Source organism: Microchirus variegatus (genome assembly GCF_963457635.1).
Source record: "Microchirus variegatus genome assembly, chromosome: 5".
NCBI classification, from domain to species: Eukaryota; Metazoa; Chordata; class Actinopteri; order Pleuronectiformes; family Soleidae; genus Microchirus; species Microchirus variegatus.
Genome location: NC_139806.1, coordinates 12,834,301 through 12,852,844, shown reverse-complemented (window position 1 = coordinate 12,852,844; position 18,544 = coordinate 12,834,301). Strand labels below are relative to the sequence as shown.

The 18,544-nt window shown below is 41.6% G+C and overlaps 1 protein-coding gene across 1 annotated transcript; it reads left to right on the top strand.

Moving 5' to 3' along the window:
* Positions 1–308: 308 nt before the first annotated feature.
* On the top strand, positions 309–8,307 carry LOC310927227 (uncharacterized protein; the record flags this gene model as incomplete). The annotated part of the gene is made up of 3 exons (XM_083889522.1): positions 309–1,281; positions 1,429–1,655; positions 8,251–8,307. 3 exons carry the CDS (start codon positions 309–311, stop codon positions 8,305–8,307), a joined length of 1,257 nt encoding a protein of 418 aa, XP_083745648.1.
* Positions 8,308–18,544: the final 10,237 nt, after the last annotated feature.

Below are 18,544 nucleotides of genomic sequence, written 5' to 3'. Positions count from 1 at the left end.
AGTCACTCCACAGTGGATTAAGACGATCGACCATGTGAGCTGGATTTAAACACCTTTCCTCAACTCGATCCGTTGCAATAACATAACACAGTGATCGATCCGCTGTAACCTGTGCGCAGAGCAGGCAATGGAGCGATGTTCAGTCGAAGGCGGGTGTTTGGTTGTACAGTGACGTTTTAAGGCAGGTCCTGGTCAAACCTTCCAATGATACAAGTCGGTCCTATTCTGCTGGGACTGATCGCAATGAGCGGGTGTCGGAGCTCTGCACGGCAAAGGAGCAACCACAGCGAGACGCGGCGATCAGGGGGATGCGGCATCGGTACGCGGGAGCTGTCCATCAGCACCACATTCCCGACCAAACGCAAGGAAGCGCCAAACCGAGCCGAGACCCAGACGCTCCCGTTTTCAGCTTGCCACCCCCGCCCTCCTCTCACCACAGAGACCGCACATCCACCACTGCCGCGCACCGCCAGAGCCTCCAGGAGCTTCCCTGTCTGAGCCAACCCACTCGCAGACCTGTTCACAGCGGCGACCCTCAGCCTCTGGAAAGCTACGACACCGCCCAGCGACCTTCACACCGACACACTCAACCCAACACCGGGCTGCCGGCACGCCTGCAGCAGGATCCCTGGGCCCCGGTCGGCTCTCAGCAGCAGCAGCAGCCGCAGTCAGAGAAACAGCCTATTTTTCCAAGCTGCCACTGCAGTTTTTCAGAGCAGGAGGCGAGCTTCACTCAGAATCAGCACCATCCTGTCGATCCTCTCGCACCGCAGCCCTCCCCACCTTTTCCGCCGCCTATACCACCACCAACAACAACAACCTCCTCCTCCTCTCTGCTGTTTTGCCGGGCATCGAAAAGGGGGGATCGACTCCAAAGGAGTGCCAATAATTACTACCAACAGGCAAGCATCGTGGAACGCTGCAGGGGAGGAGGAGGAGCAGGGGGGCACCGAGACCACAGGCAGTTGTTGCAGCAACAGCAGCAGCAGCAGCAACAGCAGCAGCAGCAACAACAGCAGCAGCAGCAGCAGCAACAGCAGCAACAGCACAGTCATTTAAGACTCCAACAGAGGGACCCCTCCCCTGAAGGAATCCGTACAAACTCACAGAAAGGGCGCTCTTTAAATGCATGTGAGTCAAACGAGGAGAACAGGAGAGCATTCGAGTCTCAGACTCCGGACCTGCAGCAGCATCAGATCCCACAATTACGAGCGCAGCAACAGCTGCTGGTGGGGAGCAGCTTGCCTATCAACTACTGCGCCAGCGGCTCAGGAGAGCTATGTAGGACTCACCAGGCTCCACTGCTGCAACAGCAACAGCAGGAGCAGCAGCGGCAGCAGGAGCAGCAGCAGCAGCGACAGCAGCAGCATCAGCAGCAGCAAGACGCACTGGGGCTCAGTCCCCAGCGTCCGCAGCACTGTGAACAAGACCGCAATAAGTCTGGGAGGCTCGCCGTGCATGGCGATCTGCAGGCACAGCCACACAGCCGCGACTCCCGCGTAACCCCCCCGGCAAGACAACAGGCATACGCGGGGAACTCTTCTGCGACTGGAAGCAACAGCAGCAAAGACAGCCCCAACTACGGCTCCAGCTATCACCTGTGGCCAGAGAGCCCGCATAAAGGCGAGGAGAGGATACGCATCGACCTCCATAAGGTAAAGCTCTACATTTGTCATGTTTCTCATGCGATGTCGCCGATAATTAGTCCCCGCTTACTAAAAAACTAAGTGGCCTCAACGTTTTTCACTCAATGACCACGCCTGTCATATGGTTTTGATGGAGAATTGGCCTATGCATGTATGTGTGTGAGTGTGTGTTTGTGTGTGTGGCGTAAGCGCGCGTAGTATGTGTTGTGTGTAGCGTGTATGTGAAGGCTTTTCATTCAGTGTCAGGCGGATTTCTCTGAAAGGGAATAAACATCAATGTAACCCTGCAGCATTTCTCACCCTAACCTGCCATTTGTTTCATTTGGTCACTCGAGCGCGCGCGCTCCGACACGCGGACGCGGAAGCACGCGCGCACACAAACACCTGTTCCATGTTGCAGTGTTGTTTTGGGTGGCCCTCTGCAAATATTCAAATGACGTCTCCTGGCAGCTGAATTAGAAACAAAGCGCACGTTGTTTCCCGTGAACAGACACGGAGCCAGGTCTCATCTGAGACACAACGGTTACATCATTAGACCTGTGGCTTACCTGTCAATGTGCTGCTGCCCTTATACACTTCCAAAGTCACTTTCTGCGCTTGTATGTGCTCTCTATTTGCTATGGTTGTCTCTCTGTATTCATTTACTAAACATACAGGTGAAGGCAGTAAAGCTCTGTGGCAAAAAAGCAACAAAGGGCCTTTTTTTGAACAGCTGAGCAGACACATGGCAACAAGAAAATGAAGAGGATGAGCCATCTGATTGGATAGAAGATTCTCGGTGACAACTCTCCAGGACATAATGTCGAGCAAAGGTTGTAAAGTATAGGTTATAAAAGTCCCTGCAGAAAATGAAAACCTAGGTTAGCAAGTGTGTGTGCATGCTTGTGCTTTTCATCCAATACTCCTCATTGTGACCAAAACCTGCTTCTGAGGAGGCAGAAACTCGGAATTGGTGAAGTTTCGGGTTGTGTTAAGGTTAGGGTCAGGCCGGGGGTCTGCAAGCTTTTGTTTTTAAACCCAAATAAATGTAATCTGGATTTGATTGAACAGAACATCAAGTTGTGTATATAGATTTACTATATATTAAACAAAGATTTATGAAATCTAAAAAGTACAAAAAGAAAACGGTTGACATTTCATTACTGTTTTATATAGTTCATGCTTAATGTTTACCTCTTCATGTATGTCAAATTTTCTGTGTCACATTTGACATAGACAAGGATGTGACATATTATAGTGGATGGAAATTAATTAAGTGTTCACAAAATGAAGATGAATGTAATTTAGGAGCCACTGCAGAGGTGTTGAAGAGCCACATGCATCTCCAGAGCCACAGGTTGCAGACCCCTGGGTTAGGCGTTACCTGGTTATGGTTCAATTTAGGGATCGTGTTTTGTGTCGGCTGTCAAAGTTGATGCAGTGTCCTAAGAACGCGTGTGAAAACCAAAAATATGTGACCTGGCAAAGTTGAGCATAAACACTTATGATTTTTATTATCACGTAAATTTATGGAGTTTTGGAACAGAACATTCCAGCTGTTAAAATGCATTGTAGTTTAAGACGGCTGATCACACCTGACACCGGAAACTATTTTTTTCAACCAAGAACTATTAATAATCCGACTCATGCCTAATCATTGCAAAAACAGCCGCTCACTTTGGTTGTGAAAGTTGTTTTGATCATTTTTCTTTTTTCTCCCTCTGCATTTACTGGAGGTGACATTTTTTTTTTTTTTTTTTTAAATACGGCAGGGACAAGAGAGAAAGGCACGGGAGACACTGATGAGCGTGCAGCATCTAAATAAGAAGCAGACTCCTTTTTAAAATGCTGTGGCTGAGCAGGGACCAGTAGCAAAGAGGTGACACATCAAACCACCTTGACATGACTGTTCTGAACTTGACTCAGTTTGAGAGCATCAGCAGAACAGTGCCATGACTAAGAATTATTAAAGAACAGCCAAACTTTTATTTGAAAGTGGCCACTGCCACACTGAAAATGATTCTTTTTTTTTTTTTGGTAAAGGGAAGATAAAGAGTGAGCATCCAACCATCAATCGTTCATCTATGCACCTATTACTAGAGATATAACATTAACTTGAGTAGGGGGCGGCCAATATGCTTTTTTATGTCTGATGCTCGGGCTGATTATTAATTCAATGCAACTATGTATAATTTTCTTCAATATTACTATAACAAAGGTTCCATAAATAGTATATCAATATATTTTCAAACACACTTAAAAAAATTGCTATGGATGTTTTACATCACATGTATGAAATTTTTGATATTTCATACATGTTTTGGCAAATTTTCATTTTAACCTCCAGCTATTGAAATATAACGGTTTAGTTCACAGATTGTACATAACATTGCTTAGTTTTAAAAACATAATTTACCAAGTTTCTGTGAATAAGAATATTTTTACTTGCATAAATAAGTAATTAATCAGCCGTATGCTGATTAATTGGCTGTACTAATTAATTGGTCTACCTCTAATTTAGAGTCTGCCCCTCGGTTTCCAAATAACTAACAGTAATATCAAAGGATGGGCTTCCTTTCAGGCTTTCAGTGTCTTCTAACCTGCCTGCATTATATCACGGAGGCATCAAGTCAAAGCTATAGTTAAGTGCTAAAACACTTATTTTTGGTAATAATCTATGAATGCTGAACCAATTGTTTTATTAAGAACAGACAGATTGATTTGATGGTGTACCTGTTACTCACTGACCTGATGATAATATTTAGTGGGTGTTTTTTTTTTTTCTTAACAAGTGATTCAGACATGATGTAGTCCATATCAGTGAAGCGTCCTCACATGCCTCTGTCCTCCTCTCGGCAGTGTGTGTTCCTGTATTTTGAGGTTGGAAGGGTTTCAGAAAGAAATTACACTGGATTCACACATAGCTTGATGGTGGGCGAGCCTGGTGCTTGGTGGCTATTGGCAGTGTTCATCGCCGACCAAGAAGAACAACCTTGTCCATAGCTCTGTTTTAGCCGTGTAGTGTTGGAGCTGTTTTGATTGGCTGATGCTCATGCTGACACTTGGAAAGTTGAAAGTGAAACAGTGGACTTGCAATGAAGTTTGGCAATGCTTGGAGCTTTACACACATAGGTTTGTACAGCTGTTTTTCTTAGGATATGCATTGACTTCCATTTGTTTGGACAGCTTAACATTAACCCAACAAGTCCTGTAACTGTATTTATGAGGCTAGGGGTGAAACAGACAGAGCTAGGCAGTAAGTCACAGACAATGACATTAAAAGAAATTAGTGAGTTGTGTCTAAAAGTCTAACGTGGTAGTTGAACCGGTGTCAACCACACAAACGTCTATGCTTAAGCAAACTGCGCATGGAAACCTCACGGAGGGTACTTTATGATGACCAACCCAATGATTGCTGTTATTGACCTCCACCAAGGAGTTATATGTTTTTCGCCGGAGTTTGTTTGTCTGTCTGTTAGTGTCCAGCATAATTCAAAAAGTCACAGATGGATTTGGATGAAATTTTCAGAAAATGTCCTCAATGGGACCAGGAACAAGTGATTTTGGGCATGATCCGTAGACGCTATCACTGCTCACAACAATTGCTGTCTGACCCAGGCGCGCTGACGGGGTATATTTTGTAGGCACTGAGGCCTTGGCGGAGGTCTGCGCTCTCTGAGTGCTTTTCTAGTTTATACTGCTCCTCGGGGCGCAGATTTAAAAACAATTGCAGATTTTCGTCCCTTACCACGACTAGCTGATGCCTTACCCTAACTTTAACCATGATTCAAATCTGACTACTAAACCATTTCATCAGAAATTGGATGACTATCCAGAACTATTGGTGCTGGCAAGGTCAGTGCGTCACGGTCCTAAAGAGGTGATAAATACAAACACACACTCTACCCACGATCGTAGTGCTAAACCTCGTTATAAAGACTGTAAAATGTCCAGGGGAATACTCAATACTGTTTAAAGCAGCTGGGATTTTTTTTTTTTACCAAGCTACTGATTTGAAGGCTAAAGTGAAATGAAAGCCTGGAAAACGATCTAAAGATGTGAACGTGCAGTTGTTTACAGTGTGACTTCATACATCGACTTATTATGCCAGTATGACATAATCCCATTTCAGTCATGAAAGGGGGAAATAATCTGAGAGGTACTCCCGTGATAGACTCTGCCCAAGTATCAAACCAGTTTTTCCAGTCTCTCTGATCCAACCATGCCAAGTATTCTGATACAGCGCGACACGCTTATCATTTACGGATATTTGTGGGATCGCGGTTACATCTTATTGACCCGCCCTTAATGAGGCAGCTCAGACCCCTTTAAACAAAACACTTGTGACAGAACAAGCCCGATAAAATGTATACGATTGCAGTATCTCTCTCAATACACCCTGACACTCGATAGCTAGCCCGCTGAACTGATGGCAGCTAGTACGATATTGTGTCCAACCTTAACAACATTGTGCCTTGAAAGGTGCATCACTGCTTCTATTGTCATAGGCTGTGTAAGTACTCTAATGTCTGCCACTTAACTGCTTTGGTGATATCCCCTGCAGGGACACTGTTGTACATACACACTGGTGGGTTTGCTCTTGTTAACATGGCTGATTTTTAAAGAGGATACACACGCACACGTCGTGTTTAGCAAAAAGCTGATTATTTTTTTGTCAGATTTGATGGCTGAACTTTGACGGGGAATACAACGGACAAAAAGTCCCAGTCTCAGTCCCTGATGGTGATGGTGCACTTTCTTTTTTTCCACACTTAAGCCTTCACACACATTTTAAATAATGGTGATTAATTGTTTTCGTCCAAGCTTGATGAGTTCTTCACGCTTCACTCGCTGTTGTTGACAAAATGGACCGATATTTTAGTGCTTCACTTGACAACCCGTGCATTATTGATTTAGTCTTTTTAGTAAATATTTCCTCACAATTTTCTTTTCTTCCCCATGTGTTTGATCACTTAATTTTGAAGTTTCTATACATTTGTCGACACTAACGGATGGATCACTTTAATTGTCTAGCCATAATAAAAACATGTTTACTATGAATAAAAAGCTTTAACATTTTTCCATGATAAATGATGAGTTAATGAGAATTAAACACTTTCTATCTATTAATACAAATTTATATTTTTTAATTCATATTTTTATTATTTTGTCCAGTTAAATGTCTAAACTCCCCTGAAATAACAGATTCAGCCTCACACAGACAAAAACAACAAATGCTTACAGTTACGGTAAGAAGCTGGACATATTATAGAATATTTGATTTATCATATTAAATTATTTTGTGTAGAAATTGACCTAACTAATCAATATTGTCTCTGTGTGTCGGCCCACCTTTCTGGAGAACATAAGGTTGAATGTGTCATTGCAGAATGGATTGCTTGAAAGGGGAGAATAGCTATTACAGTAAAGCCTTTTTTCGTGCAGCCCCTGCCAAACTGCGGCCCGACACGCATATAATCACCCCATATGATCCAGGAAAGGTCAACACAGTATACATTACAGTGGCACTTGCAACCAACTTAGTGTCTCTTCGACGATGACTGCAGGATTTAGCATGGACACAGGCGTGTTTAGCGACATAAATATATGTTGGATATATATGTATATATCTAACATATATATATGTTGGATATATATATATAATATCCAATGAAAAAGAGTGGGGGAGAGTACTCGGCTAAACTTGGTTGAAGTTCCCCAATTTGCTTCCCCACCTGAGAGCAAAGTATCCACACTGGCACGTCTGTCGCGGCCCAAAGTCGATAATAATATCATTTATTACTGAGGATGATTTGGAACCTATATTCATTTACAGTAAAAATGACAATATGTCATTAAGTCCCTTAATGTTTGTGTAAACTGTACTGGATTGCAGAACTTCCCTCTTCTTTTTTCCCTCATTTATATGGACGTTTGGTAACGGATTCTAATTAAGACTAAAAAGACTCCACGTAGTTGTCAGCTGTTGTCAGCTGAAGCAGTGGCTTGAGAGCAAATGGCCGGCAGCAGACCATCGGCAGCGTCAAAATGCCTAATATCTGCGTCCCAATAATGAGCCGGGCTGATGATTGGTCGACCCAGTTTGCATCGTACAAATGAAAGTGAATTTACTGCGGTTTCCTCAAACTCTGATGACACATCGTGGTCATTTTATGTCTTAATAAAAAGCAACAAACCCAAAGATCCTTCACACTGTCTTACAGCTCATACATACAGAAGCTTTAAAAGAGTGAATGATGCTTTTCACTGTCAAGTTTTACTTATGACTAAGATCATTAATTTTAAGTGTATACTGTCACATCCTGGTGTTTTTTTTTGGCCCATTCTTCTTGTCTAAATGAAGGAAAATGTGAGGGAATTGGGCTGGCAGGTCTTTGGAAAAGTAGTTTATCTTATCAGTTGTGTGTTTTTGTTGGCTCTGTAATAACGCTGAGGTAACGCTGAATGCTGGAGCTTGAAACAATTGATGTGGACAGATCTGCTTACGGCGTCATGATTTACAAGCAGGCTTATGCCAGGAGGAACATTATGTTGATTTAAACTTTCTCTATCGGTCATCTCTCAGCTGTTGTTACCGGCCCTGCGTTTGTTTTTCTCTCATTAGACGTCCATGTTTCCACTGCCTCCTGCGTTTGAGTCTGGGAGGGCAGTCGCCACCTAGAAAATAAACCCACACCCCACCGAACAATTAAATGTCAGACAAGGGGCAGATCCCAGTTCATAACCTCTGTTAAAGGCAGAGGAGTGGCACTGCTGTAGGTCTCTGATAAAAACACTTGTGATTGTAGGAAGAGCAGTAGGTGGGAGCCTCTTAGTTTTGGCTGCAGCCGGCAACAAACAGTAAGTATGAACATGAAGCTCTTTTAATAATTGATTGCTGTTTTCCCTATTTTTTTGTGTGTGTGTGTGCGCGCTGTGTTTAAGTGCAAGGCTGAACTCCTGCTCTGAAATAGATTTGTGTTACCATGTGTTGCTATGGAGAGATCGGCCTGGTATTGTGTAGCAGCCTCTCTCTCCCTCTCTCGATGTACGAGGTTTGGTCAAGGAATCGTGCAGAACAAGATTGTTTTTTTTGTTCTTTTTTAATCGACGACAATGTTCAACTCTGACACACACGACATGGACTCACAAACATGTTCTAATATAACACACAAAGTGTAGGGCAGCCCACACAAACGCGGACGTTACTGTAACTGGTGTTCAAATGCTGCTCCACTTAATACAGTTCATTCGCTTTGCGTTTCATTTGAGTGAGCCAGCACAAGGAGAGGTGTATTGAATTACTTGCAGTCCAGTTGAATACAAAGAGTGGAAAGAAAGAGTGTTAGTGTGTGTGTGTGTGTGTGTGTGTGTGTGTGTGTGTGTGTGTGTGTGTGTGCGTGCGTGTGTGTGAGTGAGTGTGAGGGTGGGGGGGTTTCCTCAGTTGTCGTGAGCAGCCTTGCTGCGTACTTGCTCTATGGGTAATGTCACAGCATGGCAGATGATTTTGTTCTGCCAGCAGTCAATGCAATTTGTAACTTGACTGTTCAATGTTTTTCCCCGTAATGTTTCCCTTTTCTAATCTGTGTTCTGCATTTTTATTTATTTTTTGCTCCGTTGTGGTGCCAAGTCCCCACCATGCTTGGTTAATAAATGGCCATAGTTAATTTATATGGTAATTCCTGTAAGATTCTAGCCAAGGGATGCCAGGCATATAATGCATCGCTGCAATGCATATGCTTTATGGCTAATTAAGTTATTGATCCGAGGCTGTTCCCGCGTTAGGGCATGATCGCATCACAAAACAGTTTGAGTAATGCGGCCGTACAAGCAGATATTTGTCATTCATTACAAAGATGGAGAGATTCAGATGCATAAGTGTGTGCGTGTGCGTGCACATAATCTTGTAATACTGTCGACATGTGAGCTCATTGATTCATTTCAATATTGCCTGCGAGCTGTTTTCTAATGTTTGTTAAACACAGTTTGGTCGTGCATTAATGAGATGTGAGATTTCATCATGCTTTGTTCACACAAATCGTTTTAGCTTACAGCCTGCCCTTGCTCAGAAGGTACCAAGGGTGTTTGTTTTATATATATAAATATATATATATATATATGTGTTTGTGACTAGTACATGCAAGTGTACAGTATATGCATCCTATTCTGCCTGTGCTCCCATCATCTGCAAGTCTCTCTGCCCCCAGGTTAACCGTAGATCCCCTGAGCTGGCGCACACTGCTTAATTTATAGCGCATGATACCGCAACCATTCTCCAGTAAAGCTCAGCCACAGCCTCCTCTATCCACTGATAAATATTCACTGAAGAACTAAAAAGGCTCTGCTGATCCACATCTAATCATCTACCCTGCCTTCAGCAGTTTACAGAGAGTGTTTATTGTATTTTTTTGTATACCTACATATAAACAATACTTTAGATGAAAACAAAAAAGAAGCAACCAAGCCTCTAAAAGGAAGGCCTTTGTGTTTCTGTGTGTACGACAGCACGGTGCAAACGTTAGGGCAGCACTAGCTTTGTTGTTTTTCAGTCCAATTCTGGCATTTGCAGTGGAATGGTTGTCTTATATATTAGCAAACTGTCAATGAGTCTAATTTGTGAGAGTTTAACTCGTACAGCATGTTTATTTCGTGCACAAGGCATGCGTTGAATAAACCGGGCATAGTAGACCTTTTATCCCAGCAGATATTTCTCAAACACAGATTTTTACAAATGACATTAATTTCACTGAAGGTTTAAAGAGCCAGGGTCCTTCTAATTGACACTGAGAAACAATAAACATATGCTCAAAACTACACAGCATGTGTGTCCACTCGTTCTTTCTATTATCTATCCCAGTTATGGTCACAGGGCCAAAATACAGAGACACACTCACCCATCACTTTATTAGGTACACATAATACATAATAAAGTGGCAGCGGTGGTCTTCTTCTGCTGTCGCATATGTGCTTCAAGGTTTCATTCTCTGGATAGTTTCTCTTTTTCTGACCGCTCTCTGTAAACCCGTGTGTGTGCGTGTGCGTATGCGTGTGCATGCCGAAATCCCACTAGTGACGACCAGCCTGTCTGGCACCAACAACCATGTCACATTCAAAGTCACTTAAATCATCTTTCATCCTCACTTTGATGTTGACTTAATCATGTCTCCATGGCTCAATGCAGTGATGTGGCTAATAAGATGTTCTGCATCAGCAAGCAGCTGAATGCCTGTACCTAATAAAGTGACCAGTGCACTTAATGCACGTCTAACACGGTATATCTAAATGAATTAATTCTTTTACAGATATCTCTCTCTGTGTTTTTTATAAGGAAGACTCCCTTTTTATGCCACCTTTGTTTGTTTACACTGAACTGCACCAAGCCAACAATTTTCCGCCCCCACGTGTGATTTTTAGATTCAGAGCATGTCTGCCGTTCCCAAAAACCAGAGGTGCAATGTGTAACACAACATCGCTGGTGTGTCTCTCTCACTTCTACACAGATGTCGACCTGACTCCGTGGCTACCTCCACTACTGATTTAAAATGGTGGTGCGCGCCCTTTAAGTGATTGTTGAAACGAGTTCACACAATGCTGATGAAACCTGCTTCTCAGTATAGCTGTGCTCAACAATCCTGCGCTGCACACAGGACAATATTGTGCTAGTAAAGTGAGACAGCTGCAAACAGATTGACAGAAAACACAAAGAAGTGCCCACAAAAATGTAATTAATTAATTTAACACTTAAGATTAGGGAACACATATTCACCATTAACTAGGTGCTTACTAACATATATATAAGTAGCATACTAGCCCTTTATTAGTAATCATTAAGCATGTATTAACACCTTATTCTACCACTATTACGTCATGAAATAGGATTTTACCTAATTAAGGTGTTAATACGTGCTTAATATTCACTAATAAAGGGCTAGTCTGCTACCTAATTAATAGTGAATATGTGTTCCCTAATCTAAAGTGTTACCTTTATGTTTTACCCCTGAGCTGTCGGTGTATACACACAAATGCTACCACAGTCAGGTCTGAGAGTTTTGCTTGACAGAGCCTGTTTTCATATAGGAATAATTACATTGCTTCTGTTCAACAATATCAAATAGAGGTAAAATTACATCACCAACAAAACGACTTACTGCAGTTTTAAATGTGGAACAACAACACCGTCTCCTCCCAATTCCATGTTCATACCACTAACGGAACAGAATATCACGAAATAAAGGTGTAACATCACTCATTTCTCAGGGTTTAATTAAACAGAGATGTGTGACTCCTTTGCCGTCACCATCCACGGTGGTTCTTCTTCTTCTTCTTCTTCTTCACACGAGCTTTGCACCGTGAAAGAGAAGACGACTTGAATGAAGCTGCTTTTCTCCAGTTTCCCCCCTTGTGCTGTTATTACCTCAAGTCACCTAGCTGTGGAATATGAAACAGCCTTCAGCGCAGGTCTGCTGAGATCAACTGCAGGCGAGAAATCATCTGCAGAAACACCCCCCCCCCCAAAAAAAAAAAACGTGGGGCATTATCCTGACATGGTTGTGTTTGTTCTACATGTTGGCACATATTTGCATATTTGTTTGTACCTGAGTTTATGCAGGAAAGAGAGAGGTGAGCTCGTGAATGAGTAGGAGGATCAGCTTTGGTGTATTATTATCATGTGGCTGTCTTGTCTTTAGATGATAGAGGCCACATTAACTCTATTGCAGGTGTGGAAGACTGTCTCGCTGCGCTGTCGTCTTCTCCAAGAACCATTTCCTGTTTGAGCCACAGCATCTGGGCTCTGTGCTTAATTATGCATCTGCAGTTGTGTTTACAAAGAGGCTTAAACAAAGCATGTGTGTGTTAATGGATGTCCATGTGTTTCAGAAGAAAACGGTCAAACGCATCTGTTTTATTCAGCCGATTAGGTGTGAGTGTTCACATATTGCTGACATTAAAAAAAACAAAGTGCGGTTTCCCTCCCTCACTCAATCGTTCCATGTTTTTCTGTGTTTTGGTTTGTGTTGGTTTCTATGGTGTTTGGCTCTCCACATGCTGTTTCTATACCACGCCAACTTCCATTATTGGCCTCCCTCTGACTGTTAACCCCTTAATGGCCCAGCGGTCTGCACACTTCCTCTTTTGTCACTGCCACTTTCTCTTTAACCCTTTCACGAACAATGATGCCTCCAATCTCTCCACTTTCTCTTTCTTTGACAGTCCATTCTCGATCACCAGTTTTCACTCCCCATTCACCTCTCCGGCTTTGTCAGGCTAAAAAAAGAAGAGGCTTTGAATCAATTTACATTAAAGGGCCCGGAGGGGCATTAGAAAACTGCAGCACTTAATTTCAGAGATTGTAGTTTGAGGCTTTTAGCGCAACTTTTATCATGCGAGATGTAAAAGACTTCCGTGAAAGACAGCAACTTTAAACTGGACAGGACAGTGTTGGGTCTGGCTATAGTTAACCTGCCTGAGAAAGAGATTACGTGCAACGCATTAACATGCACTGTTTGAGCGAGTGTGTGTGTTAGATTCTTTTCAAGAAGCCTCTCTGACTGAATACAAATGTGCTGTTTTTTCCCCAACTGGCCTCTGTTTCACTTCACCAGAGGAAAATAGAGGTTCAGAGACAGATAAGGATATTCAATTAGCTCGAGTCTCTGGTAGACCACTGCACCAGTCGGAGCATGTAGAAGCCGGCTGACATATGGTAAGGGCTCTCTGTTAGAGTGAAGGAGCAAAGAAACCTGATATCGTTTCATTTCATCTTGTCACCGTTTCACTAATCTTCCTATTGGAATGTCAAACATATACTGTCTGCTTCAGTAGATGTCATTTCGCCTCCATTTCCCGTTGTGAAGGTCTCATCTTAGAAACAGAAATGGAAGATGAAGGAAATGCTGGGACTAAAACAAAACCTGGAGAATGCTTTATTATTGTTTATTATCCTAACCATAATTTACAATTTACAATATTATTGCAATTTATTGAAATTGGCTTGGTAATCCAAGGATAATGTCCAAAGGAAATATGACCTCAGTGACTTGTACTGTACTATTCCACAGTAGTCACGTAGAGTCTTCAGTTAGTTTGGTTTGTTATGAAATAAAACATAATGCACATAAAGAAATATGGAATGGAGGGAAATGAGTGACACTTGGACATAAATTTAGCAGTAACGACATAACAATACATACATTAAATTGACTACTTCTCTCAACTTAATTTATGTACTGTATACGCCTGGTATTAAAGGAGTCTCTTAAAGTAATATGAATAAATGATTTACACAAATACACTATCAGAAACATCCCGATATTACTAAAATGTACCTTTTAAAAAAGCAAGAATCTTTGCACCCACATGTGGCACTTAAATCACTAATAATAAATCACTAGAACTGTATGCTGGCAGGCTATAGATGGTAATTCGGGAACAATTTTTTCCCATTCCCATAACAATATATTGAGCATTATTACAGGAGATACCACCAAAATATTAAATAGCACACTCTGTATAATGAAGGGATAATGTATGTATTGCACTTTAAGAAAAACAAAGAACCAAAATTGTTCCGCCCTAATTCATGATCACTTGATCACTTATTGTCAATGATTTTTAGAGAGATATACGTATGTCATCCCATCCCCTATTATGTGCTTATATAAAAAAAAAAGATGTATTCTTTGGTGAGAAGACAATCCTCTGATCCCCATCACTCCCTCTTTCTCTCCTCCTCTTGGCCGCGACCAGACTCTCCCGTTGGCTCGCGTCGTCCTCCCCGTCATAAATCTCGAGCGGGACGTTTCCAGGCAACTCTCCAGTCAATCTTTACTGAGTTTGTTGTGCTATCGATCCGTCCTATGCTATAGGTTGTCCTGGCTTCTCCCTCCTGCTATTGATGTTTGTCCCTTGGAGAAAGTAAGATATGGCCTCGGCTTAAATTTACAGAGGGCTTGTTTTCAAATGACTTACAACAGCCTCGCTATGAAAATGGAGGTTGTCACACAGTGGCAGTTATACAGTGATGCTCTTGTTGGTTCCCACAGTAGTGGATGTATATTGACAGGAGGGCGAGATTGTGGGATCGTGGTGTGGCTTATGGAGCACTTAAGGGTGATAATCTCTGTGAGAAATATGTGGCTCCTCCTGTCCTGTTGGGATGTCAAATAGTCATCTGGGAAATAGTCACCTAATGAAGACGGCTTTGTCCTCGGGGTCCACATAGACTGAGCTATAATTCAGTTTTTTCCCTGTGCATTTGTGTCTCTCATGTCCCTGGCCACACATACAGTATTACCAGGTGTTTTGATTAACTGGCAAAAGGACTTCAGTACAAGAGACCTTTCGAGGTGATAATTCATACTTGTTCTCACAACAGGATCATAATGTTGCATAACGTTACACTGTACTCTCCTACACACACACGCACGTCTTTATCCTCTTACATCTCTAACACATAACTGTACTCATCTGAGACTCCAACGTATTTATATGCGCAGATACCTGCACATCGTGAGGGATAATGGATGGAATGTACGCTGCTTTACGCACGGCTGTAGACACTGAAGTGGCTGCAGTCAGTCGTGTGCTCTGTTGCACAGGTGCAGGACAATGACGATGATTTCTGGTCGTCTCACGTCGTCTCTCTCTCTGTTTTTGTTTTGGAATTTGTCAAGGACTGAGGATGCCCTTTTATGAGCGCTTATCAACACAAATTCGGCATCAATCATGCAATTAGCCCTATCGGGAGACTATTGAGGTGAATGGGGCAATACTGTTGATTAGGCAAAATAAAGAGGACGCTTTAGAGAGCTGATTAGTGACAACTTTAAAATGCTCTTCAGGTCCCATTACCATGTACAATGTCAAATCTCAAGGAGGCAGTTTTGTGGAGGCATTCACGCAGCGGTATCGACTGATCTGAGATGTGCAGCTGATGTTATGTTACTGTGCTATCACCCAGTAAACCTGGAGCACAATAATAATCACAAGTTAGTTTAAGTAACTCATAACAGACATGAAAATGTGACAAAGTAGAACTGCATCATGATTTCATTTTAAAGTAAGTTATAAACGCCATAGTTAAAGATGCTTTATATACACTACTCACAAAAAGTTAGGGATGTTTGGCTTTTGGATTCAATTTCAGAATGCACTTGCAATTCAATATAACCTTTACAGGCGAAACAGTCATCTTCATCATGATATGCAAATTTTGACATCATGAGGCCGAGACAACACTTTGAAATTGATAAAATCATTGAAACATTGAGATTGTTTGTTGTGGTATTGCCACCACTGTTGTTAGCTCTTGTTTGAGATAAAGAAATCACCATTGCATCATTCTATTTAAATGCCCTGCTTTCATGGTAGAATATCACGCATGAACTTTTTTGTAGTGTATTTTGTAGAGTAGTGTATATACATCTAACTTTCTTAATAAACCCTTACTCTTGATTTTAAACTTTTCCCTGAAAAAATAGCTTTGTCTGTTTGAAGAATAATTTGAATTTACAGGAGTAACATTTCACATTTTGTGTTGGTGGGGCATCAAATCCCAGACGCTTCAGCTGACCCTGACTGTTATGTGAACTTGATTGTGATTACGTGATTATTTACTGCCACGTTCAAAAGCAGCATCATTTTCTATGATCTCTAAGTTGATTTATCAACGTGTTGGTGATGGACAATGAGTGATGCAGAGAACCATGGGAAGCTATGTCGACAGTTATTTTGAACATTCAAAAACATGAATATCACAAATCTGACTGAGGACTTCAACAGTGTTTTGACCTCATACGCATCGATGTCATCACAGTCAAGGTTCAGTTTAATCATTTTTACCAGAATCAGCACATCACTTATGGCTCTGATCTACAAATCAGGTCCCTAACAAGCCCCTCCTTTGATTTGCTGGAAATTAAAATTGCTTCTAATGAGGTAGGGATGTTTCACAGGGAAAGCCCCCCCTCCCCCTCCCATCCCCAATCTCCCTAGGACCTAGTTTATACGACTCGCATGAGCACGAGCACACGTGGAGTAGCCTTGTTGAGTCCTTATTATAACAGCGCTGTGTCTCTGTTGAACACAGCGCATTATTTGACCTAACAATAACACACTCCCATGTGCATGTGCTCTTATGCTCCGCGGTGAGTTTGTCTTGTTTCTGGCTACTTTTTTTAATTGAGGAACAAAAGGAGGTGACGCAAGGGAGACTGAGCTATACGAGCGAAAATATTATCTTTTGTCAAACTTTGGGTCAACAATTGTGTGATACCTGCATTTGTCAACATTGATTCTGACACCAAAGCTTTGCCTTGTGTTAATGTGTTTTTACCTTTGTGTTTTGGATTTGAATGTCATTTTCTTGGCATGTAGGTTATTGTTAGTGTTACATTGTATTGTGTTCACAGTATAGAGTGCAGGTGATGATTTCAAATTTGTGAAACAATGCAGGTTTAACCCTTTAACACCTAAGCCTCAAAATGTCCGTCTGGACTTTCTTGCTTATTTTAACCTTTAAAGAGCCAGAAAATGTCCTGTGACTAAGTGCTTTTTACCAATTTTGGTACTATTCTGGCTGTTATTTACAGTTTACTGCATGTTGAAATAGTTTATTAACAATTTAAAATGAAGAAAAAACACTGTAGTTGTACACCAACACCAGACTTTGTGTTGAATGTGAAATTTGAACAGTATGTAACATTAATGATAACATAAATAATATTTGTTTGCGTCTTTTTCTCAATGTCCAAAGACAGGCCAAAAAATGGAAATGATGTACAGGCGTTTTTCCAACTCTCACTATTCTGGTGACAAAGACGCTGATTCACTGGCTTCCTGCAGCAGCGTGAGTGAAATTACCGTAATAATTTCCGACAACACAAATCGTCGCGTAAGTACGGTAATGCAGAGTGCGCTTGTGCAACATGTTGTCTGCGATATACGCTCGGCTTTAAAGCAAAATTATCTAAAGAAGCTGCAACTAACGATTATTTTCGTAATGGAATAATCTGTCCATTATATTCCTCGATTAAGCGATGAATCATTTGGTCCATAAAATGTTAAAAAACATTGATCAGTGTTGGTCAAATCTGGAAATGACGATGTTCTCGAATGTCTTGTTTTGGCCACAAACCAAAATTATTCAGTTTTTAATGATTTCTTTGTTGTGTGGAGCAAAGAAACAAAGAAAATATTCACATTTAAGAAGCTGAAACGATCTGAAATCTTGTTTTATTCATGAAAAAACCTTCAAATTGATTAATCGATTATCAAAATAGTTTAAGTTAGTAATCATAATTGTTTCAGCTCTAATCTAAAGCACAGGACAAAAGGACAGAGAGAAAAAACTTACAAGGGGTCCAAAAACACACACGAGAACAAGAGGAACAAATCTGACAAGGAATGACAGGAATGTGTAGAACTGAGAAAACGAGGTGTAACGGGGCTAACTGAAACCCCACAGGTGAATGTCATCAACAAATTAGCAACTGCAGGAAGTCAAACGGAACCAAATAAAACGGGAAGCTTAAGTCCACACACTACACAGATGGAAAAATGACTAAATACAACACCAATAAATGCAAAGACTGAAAACTCCAACCAAATCAGGATAACGAAAGTGGCCCTAGGAAGAAGCAGCCTCGAATGCCTTCTCCACTTTCCTTTGATAGTTAACGTCTTTAGCAGCTGTGGAGCCATAATCCTGTCCCATATTTTCTCTGTAGTCTAGTTCTTAGCCTCATTAAAGGTTACAGCATCCCTGAGGTGACTTTGGAGAGCTTCATTTTTTTTTTTTTTTTTTTAAATGATTTGAGTTTTTTGTTATCTTGAATTCTCTTGCTGAGTTGATGGGTTGGGTCGAGGTCTACCACGTTTTTTCTTTCTGTATGTAAGAAAAATGTAATCTGTACTGATTG